Consider the following 17,893-nt stretch of genomic DNA (forward strand, 5'->3'; position numbering starts at 1 on the left):
AAAGAGTACAAAAAGAACAAAACAGATACAGAGGATTCTCATCTATACAATAATTATTAAACATGGTTGAAGGTACAAAGGGATTTAAATAATTGGAAAAAATTACAATTATCATTACTGGGAAGAATTGCAGTTGTTAAAATGAATGTTCTGCCAAAGTTTCTCTTTTTGTTTCAAATGATACCTATATTGAAAAAGGATGCCAACCTTGATCAATGGCAGAAGGGTATTAATAAATTTATTTGGGCGGGGAAAAAACCAAGAGTTAAATTTAAGATTTTACAAGATGCTAGGGAAAGAGGGGGACTCAAGGCGCTGAATTTGAAAATGTATTATGATGCGGTTGCCTTGACGTGGGTTAGTGATTGGCTTAATTTAACTAATAAGAGAATACTTCATCTTGAGGAATGGGATTTGGTATATGGATGGCATGCATATTTGCTTTACGATAAGAAGGTGGACAGGGCTTTTAAATCCCATATTCTTAGAAGTGCTTTATTGCGTGTCTGGAAAAAGTATTATTAAAAGTTAAATTATAAAATACCGATTTGGGGAATTCCTGGACACGCGATAGAGGGTGTATCTATGGGAGTGAGTATGGATATGGTTTCTTATAAGGAACTACTCAAATTGCAAGGGAATGATTGGCAACTTAAGTCAGCAGAGGAGTTAAGACAAGAAAACATAAATTACTCTTGGTTTCAATATACCCAATTGAAAGCTAGGTGGTAGACCAAAAGGTTGGCATCACAATTACAGATCAAAATTTAGTAAAACAAATTAGAGATTTAAATTGTGCACATATAAAGAGGATATATAATGCTTTAATTGAATTGGATTCGGAAACGGAATTAGTTAAAGATTGTATGATAAAGTGGGCACAAAATATTCAGGAACCAATTTCGTTGGACACTTGGGAGATAATTTGGGTCAGAAATGTTAAATTTACTCAGGCTCAAAACTTAAGAGAAAATTTTTATAAAATGTTTTATAGATGGCATCTGGATCCCAAGAAGTTGTCTAACATGTATCCTAATTTACAGTCTAAATGTTGGAGATGTGGTAGTTTAGAAGCCACCTTTCTGGATTAAAATTTGGTGGAACATTCAAAAGATTTTTAAGAGAAAGATAAAGTTTTCTCCGCAATTGTTTTTATTGGGTATTGTTGTAGATTGTGATGTTAAAGAAACTAATTTGATGTTGAATATGATAACAGCAGCACAGTTACTGGTGGGACAATATTGGAAGAAGGATAGTTTGCCTACTATAGAAGAATGGGTGCTTAAAGTTTCGAATCTTGCAGAAATGTCTAAGATTTCTGCTTACTTGAAAGATCATTCACAGGAAAGATATATTTCAGTTTGGAGGAGATGGATAGATTATATTCAGAACAAATATGGGACTAAAAAGTTCCATTTAGCTTATGAGTAGATTTTAGTGGGATATTGTTATTGGTACTTTGTATGTAGTTATGTTAAAGGGGAGTTAAAGCACATTATGAATTTGGTTAATTGTATATTATGCATAATTTTTATTTAGAATATTATAACTATAATCCTGTATTTAGCTCTGGGAAGTGGGGGAGGGGAAGTGGGCGGGTTTGGGGTGGGGGGATTTGGGGATATATTGTAAAATTTTGTTTTTGTAAAACTCTTTAATAAAAAAATAATAATTATTATTAAACACAGGAGTCCTTGATTAGTTTCCATCGTTTCTTGTCCTGCCCTCTGGTGCTTTGGAAAATAAGTTGATTCCCTCCTCTTTGTGGCAACTTCTCAAATACTGGAATACTGCTATCATGTTATCCCTAATTCTTCCTTTTCTCTAGACCAGCCAAACCCAAATACTGCTTCATATTGTTTTTAGTCTCCAGGCCTTTAATCATCTTAGTTGCTCTTCTCTGCACTTTTCCCAAAATCTCAACATCTTTTTTGTAATCTGGTGACTAAAACTGGATGTAGTATTCCAGAAGTGACCTTACTAAAGCTTTATAAAGCAGTACTAATGCTTCACTTGATTTTGATTCTATGCTTGTTTATACAACCAAGGATTGTATTAGTTTTTTGGTCATTGCTGCACACTGTTGTCTCATATTTAAGTGATCGTCCACTAGGACTTCATGGTCCCTCCCACAGTTACTGTTTTTGAATCAGGTTTCACCTAATATGTACTTGTAACTTTTAGTTATAAATCTGTTTTTAGATGTAGGCAGATGTTTTCTGATTATCTTTTCCAGTGTCTTGTTAGGTGTTGATGTTAGGCTGATTGGTCTGTAGTTTCCTGGGTCTTGTTTTCCCCCCCTTTTTTTGAAGATGGGAACCACATCAGATCTTAATTCCCTGGAGTTCCAGGATTTTTGAAAGGTATGGTACAATGGTACTGAGCTAACATCTACCAGCTTCTTCAAAACTCTGGGATGAATTCCATCAGGCCCTAATGACATATTTATCAAGATCAGATAGGTGTTCCCTAACGATTTTCTTGCTTATTTTAATTTTTATTTCTAATCTGTCTTGTACAGTTAGGTTTTTGGTAGGTTGGGTTATGGTTTCTTTTTGAGTGAAGACTGATGCAGAGAATGAGTTAAGCAGTTCTGCTGTCTTCCAATTATTTCCTTGCCATCTTCTCTCTTAAGTGAACCTACTGCTTCCTTGACTTTTTTCTCGTCATTATATGTTGAAAGAAACTTTTATTATCTTTGACTTTTATTGCAAGTCTTTGTTCCTTCTGAGCCTTTGCTTTCCTGATTTCATGTTTGCAGATTTGGGCTATAAGCTAATACTCTGCCTTAGTTATATGTCTCTTTTTCTATTTTTTGTGCTTTTTGTCTTTCAGTTTATCAGAGATCTTTGTGCAAACATGCTGGTTTCGTCTTGAATTTGTTTTTCTTTTTCAGTGGTGTTGTGCTGAACTAGGCTTTTATAATTATATTTTCCAGTTTCCCATGCTTCTTGATCTATTTTCCCCTTTAGGATTTTCATCCATGGAATTTTTCTTAGGCTCTAATATAGGGGAAATGGTGCAATACTGTGAAAATGTGTTTGCCAAGTACTTGCAGAAAACATGATTATACATTGGCTGAGAAATGAGGTGAAGAAGGAAGAAGCAGAATGAAAGAGAAACAGAACAAAGAATGGAGGAGATAAATCAATTGATATACACACACACACACACACACACACACACACACACACACACACACACACACACATATATATATATATATATATATATATATATATACATATATACATACACACATACACTTACACAAAACAAAAAGAGGAGTTGCACAACATTATATGATTGGCAATATCATTACTAATTGATTGGCAATATCATTACTAATTTATAGTATTATCCAAACATTTTTCTCAAATTCCAAATGTATTTATTGGTCTCAAAGAACAAAAACAGATGTTCTAAGGATAATAAATATATAATAAAAAACAACTAGGATGGCAATAAAAATACTTACTTCTTATTTCTTCGAATTCAAGTATTAACAATCTTGATTCTTGTAACTGACTGTTTGTCTGCTTTATTTTGTTATCTTTTTTACCATTTTCTTCTTTCAGTATAGAAATCTAATAAAATAAATAATTGACAAATCATGTCTGCAAATTTCCATTTGAGTTTCATATTCTTCTTACATAGAGCTTGATTTTATATGACAAGATATAAGAGAAGAGGCAGAGCCAGAATCAGTCTGGAGTCATTACATTGCATAAGCAATCCAGCCACAAGTTCACACACACACCCCGGAATTCAGTTAATTCCTATCTGGCGCCAATTTAGTATTGACCATTAGTTGACTAGATTCTTGTGTATAGGCTTGAGCAATAAATCTTCTAAACTGCAACTTAACACGTAGTCCTGATCCTTTGTACCTGACACAAGCAGTAAAACAAAAATGGAACAGATTTTTTTCTGAAGTTATACCAAACAAGGACAAGGTGTACACTAAGAATGAAACAACTCACAGTTGATCTCTCCATGACTTATAGAGCTAAGTCCCTCCACATTCAGCAGTAAAAAAAATCACTATCCCAGGCTTTTTAACTACAACAGCAACTTTTATTATGGGGAAATCACAATCTCCCCACTGAATTGAATGCAGTGGAGACTATGACATACGAGGACAGAGAGAAATAAAATTTCAACTTCAGCTAGTCATCCTGATTAAGTGGGAAACCAGCGGTTTCAGTCAGAAGATATTTTAGCATCCACTATCAATTCATATGCAAAAACATAACTCTCTTCCTGCCCATTACAGCTTTAAGAAAATAAAAAAAATTGAGATTGTAATATAGTAAAACTGTGTGTGTGAAAGAAGGAATTTAATTTCATTACCAAGCTGGTTTCCTACTTCTCATAGTAATGACATTTTAAATGAAGACTATTAGTGGACTGGAAAAGTTTTTTTTATCTCTGCTTTCTGATCAGAAGAAAGTCATGTCTTTTTCCACTCCAAGATGGGACAGTTTTTGTATTTTTTTGGCACACGTGAGTATATGTATACATGCATACAATCTTCAGCATACTATTCCTAGATTTAATGTGATCCGAAGAGTTGTAGACATTGCTCACTATAGTTTAGAGTTATGTACAAAATTTTGCTACAGCTTCCCTATTCTGTATTTCCATTTTGAACTAATTACAGTTATCATGGCACAAATTGACTCCACTTCATTTATCTTCCAGCAAAGAATACACAAGAATCTATCTGGGATGCTTCAATAGGGATTCATAAACCAAGCAGGGGAGTTGAAGTTGATGATAAAAATGGATCTTGGAAGTCTATGATTTTTAACAAAACATATATTTTAAATTCTGCTACTCTTCCATCCAACGTAGAATGGAGATTTCAATAATTTAACACCACCTTTTCTTTCTCTCAAATGCATTAACTCATCTCTTTACTATGTTCTTTTTACAACTGATTGTGACTGTCTTCTAGGAGAAAACTATAATTTTCTGTTAAGGACTTCCAAATATATATTATTTTTATAAAAACAAAATACTCCTAAAAGATTTATAAAGAAAAATAATTTATAATGTATATAAATGTATAAGTTGATTTATATACATTAATTATAACTGATTTAACAAAAATATGTAATCATAAAACAAACCTCTGTTTCCATGGAATTTATCTCTCTCTTGTGTCCTTTTTCAAGCTGTTCTATTTTATCAGCTGCTTCTTTTACTTCCAAAATAACAATAATTTACATTATTATTTAAATTAGTAAAGAAATAAGACATTTTATCTATATAGTAAAGTACTTCATTTAAAATAAGATAATTGACATACTGTATTTTTGTATGCTAATCATATCTCATACTGATTTCACTGCAACCTCAAATAGGTAACCTGCTCCAAAATGTATCACCAGGTCTTGAAGTGATAGCAGAGCAATACTACTTAAAGATGAGGGCTGATAAAAAGTCATGAAGGAACAAGACAGAAGGCTTGTGCTGGATGGCAAAACCTGCTGCATAGGTTTTCCAAGCTATTGCCAAAATGTCTCACTTTGGGCAGGACTTAGACTCCTTTTCTCAAGGAATACAAACAATAGAAACCTCTGATAAATTCTACATATAAATTTTGCAATATGTTCCGCATTTTGAATGTCAATTAATGTCTCAACAGAGTTAAGTCCACTAGAGAACACAAAAAAACAGGAGGCAATAATTTCAAAACCAAAATTACATTTTTGCAACTCTCTTTTAATTGGTCATGATGACTTACATGGCATTCGTAGAGAATCAAAAATTCTCCAAATCTTAGAGACTATTTTAGTTTGGTAGTTTATTATGCATCACACATATGCCACATATTCTTACTTTTGTAATACTTTTCCAGCCTGATGTTCTCTGCTTGTACACGAAGTTCTTCAAAAGCCTTTATCATTCTCTAAAAATGTAAATAAAATTGGATAAAAACAAATGTTCCAGAAGAAGTTAATATATTCACATTTTATAAAGATATTCAGAGTTAACATTAATATTTATTGTACACAATAATGTCCCATGATATATTATATTCAGTCACTGATATTTGCCTGCAATAGTTTCTCCATCTTCAGGACTAGTCACTGTACATTTTTAAACGCTATTCTCTTTAACAACTCATTCATTTTTTTAAAATAAAGGAAATAAATCAAGAAAATCTTTCCATAATATTAAGCCAGAATAATGAAATAAACATTAGTCAAATATAGCAATCACAATAGCATCTAGACTTGTATACAGCTTCACAGTGCTTTACAGCCCTCTCTAAGCAGTTTACAGAGTTAGCATATTGCCTCCAACAATCTGGGTCCTCATTTTACCAACCTCAGAAGGATGGAAGTCTGATTCAACCTTGATCCAGTGAGAATCGAACTGCTGGCAGTCAGCAGAATTAGCCTGCAATACTGCCTTCTAACCTTTGCCCCACCACTGCTCGCTGGTGAATACAGTCAACTATATTTTCACTGAGCTTTTCATAACTATATTTTTTTAAAAAAAATTAAGGGGGAAAGGCTACAGCAACTTAAGTATTGATGCATGAACACAATCACTTTCTGCTTTTTGAGGTAGCATTTCCTCCATCCCTAGCTAAAGGAACATCTAATAGCCTCAGGGTCCAGCTACAGATGCATTATTAAACTACAGGTCTAAACATTTATGTTAAGTATTTTAACGTCAGTGTATTACCTCAATGTTATTGTTAAGATCCACATACATTTGTCTGGTTTCTTCTCGTTCACATTCATCTTTAAAAAAATTAATGATATGGTAGAATAAAAAATGTTACAGTGTCTAATAAAATATATCAATAAATAATTCAAGTTAGAATTAAATTAGGATTAAATGTTGATGAGTGTTTAGGACAGAGTATTTTAAAATCTGTCATAATAAAGCAAGCTTTTCTGATTGTCCTATCAATTTGTCTATACATTTTATTTAAAAAAATGCTTTCCTACCTATTTTCTTGACATTTTTGGACTTTGATGTTGGAGAAGACTTCTGAGAATATCATAGTTACCAAGAAAGCAAAAAAATGATTCTTGAAACAAATCAACCAGTTTTCCCTTGAGGCACAAATGACCCCGTTCAAATTACCATACTTAAAGACATATTATATGAAGACTTACCATATTTTTTGGACCATAAGACGCACCCAGTTTTTAGAGCAGGAAAACAAGAAAAAAAATATTCTGAACCAAATAGTATCAGTATACTAAAACAGGGCTTTTCAACCTTTTCATCCATTGTACCACTTTTAGGACAAGGCAATGTCCGAGTACCACCAGTCGCCCAGCAAGGTGTCAAAAACTTGACACCCCCCCAAAAAAGGAAAAAAATGATAAAGTACAAGTAGTCCTCAACTTACAACGATTTACTTAGTGACTGTTCAAAGTTACGAGGGCACTGAAAAAAGCGACTTATGACCATTTTTCACACTTATCACCATTGCAGCATCCCCAGGGTCATGTGATTTACATTCGGATGCTTGGCAATCGATTCATATTTATGATGGTCACATTGTTCCAGGTCATGTGATCGCCTTTTGCAACCTTCTGACAAGCAAAGTTAGTGGGGAAACCAGATTCACTTAACAATCATGTTACTAATTTAATTTCTCTCTCTCCTTCTCTTTTTCTCCCTCTTCCCCCTCCCTCTTTCTTTCTCTCTCTCTTTCTCTCCCTCTCCTTCTTTCTCTATTTTTCTTTCCCTCTATTTCTCCCTCTTTCTCTCCCTCTATTTCCCTCCCTTTCTTTCTCCTTCTTTCTCTCTCCCTCTCTATTTTTCTTTCCCTCTATTTCTCCCTCTCTCCCTCTTTCCCTCTCCCTTTCTCTCTCTCCCTCTATTTCTTTCCCTTTCTTTCTCCTTCTCTCTCTCTCCCTCCCTATCTTTCTCCTCTCTCCCTTTCTCTCCCTCCCTATTTTTTTCCTTCTCTCTCTCCCTATCTTTCTCTCTCTTTCTCTCTCTCCCTCCCTCTCCCATTGTCCCTTCCTTCCTTCCTTCCTTCCTTCCTTCCTTCCTTCCTTCCTTCCTTCCTTCCTTCCTTCCCTCCCTCTTTGTCCTTCCCTGTCTGTATTAGAGCAGTACCCACAGAGGCGGCCCTGCAGCCCGGCTTTCTCTTGCAGAAAGCAAGCTGAATCGGAGCGAGGGAGATTGCCAGGAACGCGATCTCGCGCGGTTTCAGTTTCCCTTGCTACAAGAGAAAGCAGGCTGAAACAGAGCGAGGGAGATTGCAGCAGTGCGAGATCGCGTTCCTGGCAATCTCCCTCGCTCCGTTTCAGCCTGCTTTCTCTTGTAGCAAGGGAAGCTGAAACCGAGCGAGGGAGATTGCAGGAGTGCAAGATCGGCATTTCTCAGCACGTGCCGATTCGTGCTCCTGGCAATCTCCCTTGCTTTCCACTTGTGGAGGTTGGGGCTGGCCATATGGATCACCTTCGGACCATAAGACGCACCCTCGTTTTCCCCCTCACTTTTGGGGGGAAAAAGTGCGTCTTATGGTCCGAAAAATATGGTAATTTCTTGAAAAGATTATAATGCTGGGAAAAGTGGAAGAAAAGACAAGAAGACCACTAGCAGCAATATGAATACACTCAATTACACTGGCAGACATGAAGGATGAGATTGGGAACAGATCCTCTTAGAGAAAATCTATCTATGTAAGAACTAAGTACCTACATTGACTTAAAAGCAAATAACCTATTCGTCCACCCATCCTATGCTTAACCAAGTAAACAATTTTAATTTAAAACGCCTTTTTTACTTTATAGGTAAACTCCTATTTAGGTATTATAGTTCTTGAGGAACTGACCAGCCAAGTAGTAATTCTGAATATAAGGATGACATAATAGAATATGTAATAAAACATTTTGTGAAGAACCACCTCATATTTTTTTTATTCACATATAACTAAGTAAAATAGCAGCATTTTTGTTGCGATTTATATTATGGAAAAGATAAATGTTGCTAAGTATATTTACATTTGTTGCACTTCTCCACTGATTGCATACATTTTTCTTTGAGCAAGTTGCACAAATGTCTTGTAGCATTGTTTCTGAAGAGAAAAGATAATATTAACAACATTATGTTGATAGTTCCTTGCTTTACAAAGAAATTTTTTTAAAGAGCAATTTAAAATTTCTGGGAGTAGTTTCTTCATTGAATTTCAATGAAAGTAAAAGACCTATTGCCTAACAAAGGGGAGGGAAAGATTTGTGTTGCTGGGCATAAATTTTTAAGTTTGCTTGCTTGTTTTAACAAATTGCTTTGTTGTGGAAGGAAGCTTGCTTATTCATAACTATCACACAACCTTTCTCCATGGCTGAGAAGAAATGCACATGTTCTTCACCAGCAGAAAACACTATTCATATTAAATTTGCTATTCTATCAACTTGTAGCCAACCCTCTATTGCCTCTTTTCCCAATCGCAGCAAGTTTTCTCACTTCTATCCAATTAAAGGGTAATACAAGAGTAGTAAAGGCTGATCAGGTGTAACTTCCAGCTATTCCTGGTAATGTCAGAATTAAGACAAAATGCTAGTTTAACACCAGAATAGTTAAGATCAGGTAGATGTTACTTTACTCATGGGCTATGCTGAGATGAAAACAACAACACATCAAAAAGAATATGCTACTAGGGCATGATTTGATTCCATGGTTTCATGAGAGTAGAAAGTACTTGGCTTGTTCAGCAATAACAAATTATTTATTTTAAAAATTGAAGTGTTGTGGTTGCTCCATACCAGTGGTTCTCAACCTTCTCTTCACCACAGCCCCCTTTAAATACGTTTTAAGACCTCCAAGACTTAACTCAAGATTTAAATCATAACTTTTTTTCAAGCACGGTCCCCCTGTGAATCGCACCCCTCATAGGTCCGCGGACACAGGTTGAGAACCACTGTTCTATACTACACACACACACACACACACACAGAGAGAGAGAGAGAAAGAGAGAGAGAGAGAGAGAGAGAGAGAGAGAGAGAGAGAGAGAGAGAGAGAGAGAGAGAGACCTGTTTACTTAAGTGTGGTCTGTAATATCTCTCCCCCCTCAAATCCAATAGAAGGCACCCCAAAGTAGAGAAAACCTTTTAGCATGGAATGAGAACATCCCAGACCAGAAACATTTCCAGCCCTATCTGATCCTATGATGCTTGATGGTTTGAGAAAATGAAGCCCATTCCACATGCAAGAATTATTAATCTGAAATTGGAGCAGCTGTTTCTTCTGTCGCAGAAGAAACTTTCCTTTTCTTTGCAAAGAAAGTAAACACACTGTGCATACAATGTGGTCAAGAGGCAGGGTGCTGCTTAAATACAACACAATATAATATTAAGTCACAAAAATGTCTGTAAAATAATCATTAAAAAGTAGATGAATCATGCATAACAAATTAAAATCTAAGATAATTAAATTGTTAATTAAAATTAAATTAAACTTATTAAGAAAACAAACAATAATTCACTAAATACAATTTTTCACTTTTGGCAAGAGGAAAAAAATATTTTAAAAATAGAAGCATTTAATTAAAGATAGCCTTTGAGATAAATGCAAGATATCAGATTCATTTGGGGCAATAAGCTGACTTTGTAAATAATGCTGCTGGGGGGGACGAAAGCCCGAATAAAGCAGGCATATACATAGAATGAAGGCTATTGCTAAGCACATTGGTTTGTGCTTAAATTGTAAGCCGCCCTGAGTCTTCGGAGAAGGGCGGGATATAAATGGGATTAAAATAAAAAAAATTGTTATTAGAGATGGGTGAGATAGATGTTGGTCAAGTTGTAGGTTTATCACTTCAAAACAGCCTAAATTGGGTTGCTTTTAATGAGATGGCAGCATACATGAATGAATGAATGAATGAATGAATGAATGAATGAATGAATGAATGAATGAATGAAATTGGCAAGATATGTCACTGTGACTTTTGGTTAACTTCTGGTACCATCTGGACAGATTTATGTCTTTCCTTGATAACAAATTAACGATAGTGTACTTTCGTGAGGAATTTTTCTCACCACTTCAACTATCCCACAGCCCTAGGATTTCCTGATGATTTCCCATTCAACTCTAGAGAAAAGAAGGACTAGGAGGGACATGATAGAAGTATTCCAATATTTGTGAGGTTGCCACAGAGAGGAGGGGCCAACTTATTTTCCAAAGCACCAGAGGGCAGGACAAGAAACAATGGATGCAAACTGATCAAGGAAAGAAACAACCTGGAATTAAGGAGAAACTTCCTAATAGTGAGGACAATTAATCAGTGGAACATCTTGCTTTCAGAATTTGTGAGCTCTTCATCACGAAGTTAAGAAGAGACTGGACAGTCACCTGTCTAAAATGGTAGTCTCCTGCTTGAGCAGGGGGTTGGACTAGAAAACCTCCAAGGTCTCTTCCAGCTCCATTCTGATTTAACTACAGATAGTCCTTGATTTATGACCATACACTTAGCAATCATTTGAAGTTATGAAGGTGCTGAAAAAGGTAGTCCTTGCACTTATAATAGTCCTTGCAGTTATGACTATTGCACCATCTCCATGTTAATGTGATTGCAACTTGGACTCTTGGCAACTGGCTTGCATTTTTAATCAACTGCAGTGTGTTGCAGTAATGTGATCATGATTTGTGACATTTTGAAGAATGGGTTTGCACTTACGACTATAGTGTTCTTTTACCGCAGTGATTCACTTAATGATCATAAAAATGGCACTATCAGATTCAACTTACAACCGCAATGACTTAGGACAAAAATTCCAGTCCCATTTGTGGTTTGAAGTCAAGGATTATCTTTCATATATTACTTAGCTTTGTTTGAAATCAGCCAAAATCAGAAGGGTATTGCCATTTGCTACAATATAATTATTTAAGTTCCATAAATTATTTTATTAGTAATTTATTTTAGTAATGTTTTACTAATATTACTTACTCTTTTAGAAGTTCATTGTTTTCATGTATTTCATCTTCAAGTTTTAGGCTTAATTTTTCATTTTCAAACTAAAGTCATAAAGATGCAAAGGATATGTTTTAGTCTGAGTAAATTGTCACTGCCAAATATAAATTTCTTCATGACTGTGTTAATGTACATTTTTTCAGTCCTCAAGTTGACAGAAAGTATGCTAGTACAATTTATGCTGCTCTGAAGACAATCTTTATTTCTCCTTCCAACATAACATCCAAAACTACCACCAATTACTTCCTTAATAAGTGATAGGCCAGATTTTGTTATATGTGTAGAGAGCAAAGACTTTAGACAGCTTACAGATTCCCTTAGTGACAGTTGCTGGTTTGGTGTTGTTCCACACCAATAAGTAACCTATCACTTGGACTACTTCTGAATACATCTTCCAAGGAGTAATGGACAATTCCCTTCTGCCTCAGCCTTACTTCTGAGCTGTGCCTGTGACTTGTCAATCAGGCTAGAAATAGAAACCAGCAGACTATTAACACTTTTACTCAGGTTCCCAAATATTCCAAATCCATAAGTATTGCTATAGTAGTAAAAGAGAATAGTGGCAGTGAATAACCATGGTTGTCAGCACTGGAACTACCCTTTAAGAACACAAATTACTTCGGGATATACAAATAGCACTCCGTTTCTCCAATCAGTAGAAAATCTGGCTGTGTATAACCCTCATAGGAGAAACAAAGGAAAACCTGTAAGGTATTCTTTTGGGGAAGAACCAGCAATACATAGCTGGTAAAACCCAGATCTTAGAACCCAGTACTAATCTTGTTTTAAATATAGTTCTATTGTTCTTTCAAAGTACCATTAAAGAGATGTTTAAAAACAGGTCTAATAGCACTTTAGAAAATGCTAATGCCGTGTATATGTGGAACTCAGATCATAGCAAAATACCCACCAAGTATCATGTCTCTGTGAAATTCAGATGCCAACTCTCTCTTGCAGACCAAGCCAAAATTACCATAGACAGTTGTACTGGGCAATTAGAGAGGGCATGTGTCTTCGTAGCAAATGAAAATGGCTAGTAGGAGCACTTGACCAATCAAAATTTTGAATTTCCATTGAGCTTGGAGATCTCAATTATGGTGCCCATTAAATGATTATTTTGTATGTAGTTAAACCATATTCCCATTTTATTTTTATATTTTTAAATTTAGCTTTTACTTATTAAAATTGCAAGTAAGATGGGCAGCCATATAAATGTAACAAATAAATAAATTAAATCATTGTCAACATCAACAGTGAAGTGTCAAGGAATAAGCATATGACAAAACATGTAGCAAAACAATAAGAGAAAACATGGATTTAAAACTGAAACAGCTAAAGAGAAATGTAATGTAAACCAGCTCCAGTGGGCTCAGTATGGTTGTGATGAAGGCTGTGTCATGAGGAAATATCGTCTAAAAATGGTTGACATGGAGTCTTTATGCCACAGTTAATAGGCTGTGAAACTCCACGCCAGTTTTCTCAACATGCATTTATGTATCTTCAAATTAATTTAAAACTTTAGCTGATAGAAACAAACTAGAAGCTAGAATTCTTGTAACATTTTAATATGTAAAATTAATACATAAATGCATTCATGGATATCCATCCCATTATTTCTTTTTGGGGTTAATCAGTGCCTGAAAAATATGTATCTTATGATTGACTTCTACAAGTTATTCTGATTAATTTTATTTTAGCAAATATTCTGGGTGAATATAATAAAACATATTCACATTTCTTTTCAACAAAGCTTATACTTTAAAAGCTCTTCCAGACTGTATGAAAATGGTGGGAAATCCCAAGAATGAAGTATAATGAACGATCTACTGATTTTGATACTATTTATTTATTTATTTATTTATTTATTATTTAAATTTATATACCGCCCTATTCCCGTAGGACTCAGGGCGGCTTACAGGGAAAATTAAAATACATAGTATACAAAATTAAAATCAATTAAAACTATTAATTAAATTACAGTCCCTGAAGTTAAACTAAAACCCAATTAAATTAAAGTAAATTAAAACCCCTTGGTCTGGGCCAAACAGCTCAAAGAACCAGGTTTTCAAATCCCGGCGAAATGAGCGAAGGTCGGGGGCAGTCTTGAGTTCCATGGGAAGTTGGTTCCATAGGGCCGGCGTGCCCACAGAGAACGCCCTTCCCCTGGGAATAACCCGCCGGCATTCCTTAACTGGTGGTACCCTGAGAAGGCCCTCCCTGTGGGAGCGCACAGGATGGGAAGTTGATGCCGGCAGCAGGTGTTCCCTTAGATAATCCGGACCCAAGCCATTTAGGGCTTTATAGGTCATTACCAGCACCTTGAATCTCACCCGGAGGGCAACCGGAAGCCAATGCAGCTCACAGAGAAGAGCTGTTACATGGGAGTATCGGGAAACTCCCATAACAACTTGCGCGGCTGCATTCTGCACCAGCTGAAGCCTCCGAGTGGTCCTCAAGGGCAGCCCCATGTAGAGAGCGTTGCAGTAGTCTAACCAGGTCACGAGCGCATGGGTGACTGTGCGTAGGGCATCTCGGTCCAGATAAGGCCCCATCTGGCGCACCAGGCGAAGCTGGGCAAAAGCCTTCCGGGTCACGGCTCCTATATGGTCTTCAAAATTGAGCTGTGAATCCAAGAGGACGCACAAGTTTCAAGCCCTATCGACGGGGGGTAACACCTCACCCCCCATCATTAATGATGGAACGACCTGGCTAACCCGAGATGCCGGTATGTACTATAACTGTATACTCATCATTGTATCCAGTTATGGCATCATATAATTAATGTTATTATTGTGTAGCAACAGTCTTATCATTGTTTGCAAATTCTTGCATCACTGTTGACTTATTTATCAGCATGGAAATTATATTTCAAGCTGCAATTATCATAAAAGCAAAAAGAATTAGAGATGAATGGCCAATTCATTTCACTTACCAGCTTCTAGGATCCCAGTGCAATGACATGACAATATGACCTAAAAACTACCTTACTATAGCAGAGAAGCCAGAAAGAATGAAATTATAGCACCATGGCGAAGTTAAAAATACAAACTTTTTTTAAAACTAGGTGGGTGGGTGGGGGAGAAATCATGTATGTTTGTGTGAAACTGAGATAGCCCAGCAAACAAAGATTATTTAACAATTTTCTATGTTCACTCTTGGTAGAAAAGGGTAAGTCTTGCTGTCATTTTTCTGTGAATTTTATAGAATCAAAAATATATAAACATATCCATGATCATAGTGTCTTGTTGTGTGCAATCAGTAAAAAGAGCTTTGACAAATCTCTGAACTTTTGAATGAGTTGAGAAACAGAAAGATTAGTTGTCTGCAATTACCCTAACATACAATGGAGAAATGATAAAACTTTCACAGAATGCATCTTAAAATTGCATAATACCTTAAACATTAAGTTTTTAGAATTTTTATTTTATTACTTTATTTTGAATTCTATTTCAAAATACAATAAAGACTTGCCTGTAATTCTTGAATGGCTTTACGCAATGCTTCAATAATCTTTCTATTTTCTTGCAATTTTTTCTCTTTTTCCTTTAATTCATATTGTACACTGACTTTCCATCTCTTGATCTTTTCTGCTTCTTTATAAAGCCTTGAATAAAGTTCATTCATTGTCTCCATATTCTACAAAAGTAGGTTCCAACGTAATAAACAACAATTAGTTAAGTACATATTATCTAGTCTTTATACTCACATGTGCCATTAACCTAGCCTTGGATATAAAAAAAATATGCAACATAAAAAGAAAAGACCATATGATTATCAGTAAAATAGTTTTCTCATCTTAGTTATTCAAAACTACATAAATTATTAAGGACATTGAACTACTAACAAAAAAAATGAGATGACAGTAATTTTCTATAGCTAATTATTTTTTTCTTGTAGGTGATGATTTCTTAGTACTACCTTTCAGGAAATTGTATACTGTATACAATTGCATATCTATACTGTACCAAAATAGGGGTGCACTACAGGTGTATAAAGGGAAGTTCTTCAACTGCTTACATAACCAAACTCCCAAATTAATGCAATCCAATTTTAATACAACTTTTGTATTATATACTTAACTGACCTCTTGATCTACATCAGGAACAAGTTTTACTTTCTGTGGAGAAGGATCTGTAAAATGAGACATTTTTTTACATATATATATATATATTTCAAATGTTAACTATTTAGATTACCTTGCTAGGCCCCAAACATGGGGCAAATCTTTATTTCCTGTTTTCAGCCTATCTTGAAGGCCATCAAACAGGCAGTAGTCACACCGGACAATTCATATATTTGTGTAAATTACTAACAAAGAATTAAAGGGAAACTGAGATGCATTTCTGACTCCTTAGTCGTCCTCAGCCAGCTATACCCTTCTGAGATTCGAACCTGGGCTGATTGCATCCAATAACACTGCCTTGGATGCAATCAGCCCAGGTTCGAATCTCAGAAGGGTATAGCTGGCTGAGGACGACTAAGGAGTCAGAAATGCATCTCAGTTTCCCTTTAATTCTTTGTTAGTAATTTAGACAAATATATATATATATATATATATATATATATATATATATATATATATATATATATATATATATATATATATATATATATATAATGAAATTATATAATGAAATTATATATATATATATATATATATATATATATATATATATATATATATATAAATAATTTCATTAGTTTACCATTACAAAGATAAAAAAAACTACAAACTAAGAAAAATTATATATATATATATATATATATATGTATGTATGTATATATATATATATATGTATATATATATGTATATATATATGTATATATATATATGTATATGTATATATATATATGTATGTATATATATATATATATATATATATATATATATATATATATATATATATATATATATGTATATATATATATATATATACACACAAAATATTTGAATAGAAAAAAGTTTTTTAAAAAATTCAACACTTATTAAATAATGGGCTACCATTTTTATTTGGAATTTTATCTGTTAATAGTATTTGTCAGATCTGATATAGTGGATTTTGTTTATATTCTAAGTTTCATGGGTTTTATCAGCTTTGTTTGTAAACTCTCAGAATCATGATAAAAGGAAAATATATGTATATCTAGTATATGTAATAAATTAATGAACTAAAATACTATTGAATGAAGATACTAATTATACTATAGTATGTGTACACTATAGTACATACTACACACTACAATATATATTTCCTGCTGGGCATATGTTCATCTGATTACCATAAACCATAAATGAAAAATAAAATAAGATATAGAAAATAGAAATGCAATAGGAAATCTATCAATTACATATATAAAACAATGCAATTTTAAATCCAGTAATCTATCCTTTAACGTACCAATGACTTCTATATGCTTTGAAATATTTTTCATCCCATAAGATGAGTTATAATATTCTTCTGTTCCATTAGTAAAATTCTGAAAAAAATATGAAAATAGTAATATATTATAACATAGTAACTCACAGGCATACTGCTTTGAAATATATAAACATGAAAACAATAGGACTTGCTATTAAATTATGATTCAGAATGAAAAAGTCAGTTAAAATGAATTATTCCTTCACAGGACAAGTTTAGAACTATTAAAGTCTCAGAAAATGTAATAATAGATCTGGATCCAATCTAATATTAAATGCATTTAAGTCCATTGAAATAGTACACATGCTAACTTTTCCACACCTCTGATCTCTGATACACAACTCTCTATTGATCAACAAAACTCAGCAAAAAGGATCTTTCTGAAGCATAACAAGATTTTCCAGCCTGTCCACCTTTCAGAGAGATTGCCAGAAAGCTGGCGAAAGCAGCAGCGTTTCTAAAGACTAGAAAGACTAGCTCACAGAGGAGAGGAAGAATGGCACATTGGGCTGGAAAA

At 34.4% G+C, this 17,893-nt stretch overlaps 1 protein-coding gene across 1 annotated transcript in view; it reads right to left on the minus strand.

The window, feature by feature from the left end:
- SYCP1 (synaptonemal complex protein 1) overlaps window positions 1-17,893 on the minus strand; it is a gene marked incomplete at its 3' end in the record, with an annotated part of 71,380 nt that overhangs the window by 51,403 nt on the left and 2,084 nt on the right. Inside the window, exons 4-11 of the mRNA XM_083360198.1 lie at window positions 17,356-17,434; window positions 16,041-16,087; window positions 15,428-15,592; window positions 11,933-12,000; window positions 8,991-9,064; window positions 6,703-6,761; window positions 5,848-5,917; window positions 5,136-5,209 (exon numbers count right to left, since the gene is read on the minus strand). Of these exons, the coding sequence (XP_083216324.1) occupies window positions 5,136-5,209; window positions 5,848-5,917; window positions 6,703-6,761; window positions 8,991-9,064; window positions 11,933-12,000; window positions 15,428-15,592; window positions 16,041-16,087; window positions 17,356-17,434 (636 nt within the window). The remainder of the gene's footprint in view (window positions 1-5,135; window positions 5,210-5,847; window positions 5,918-6,702; window positions 6,762-8,990; window positions 9,065-11,932; window positions 12,001-15,427; window positions 15,593-16,040; window positions 16,088-17,355; window positions 17,435-17,893) is intronic.

The sequence above is a fragment of the Vipera ursinii genome, assembly GCF_947247035.1.
Source record: "Vipera ursinii genome assembly, chromosome: 3".
NCBI lineage: Eukaryota > Metazoa > Chordata > Lepidosauria > Squamata > Viperidae > Vipera > Vipera ursinii.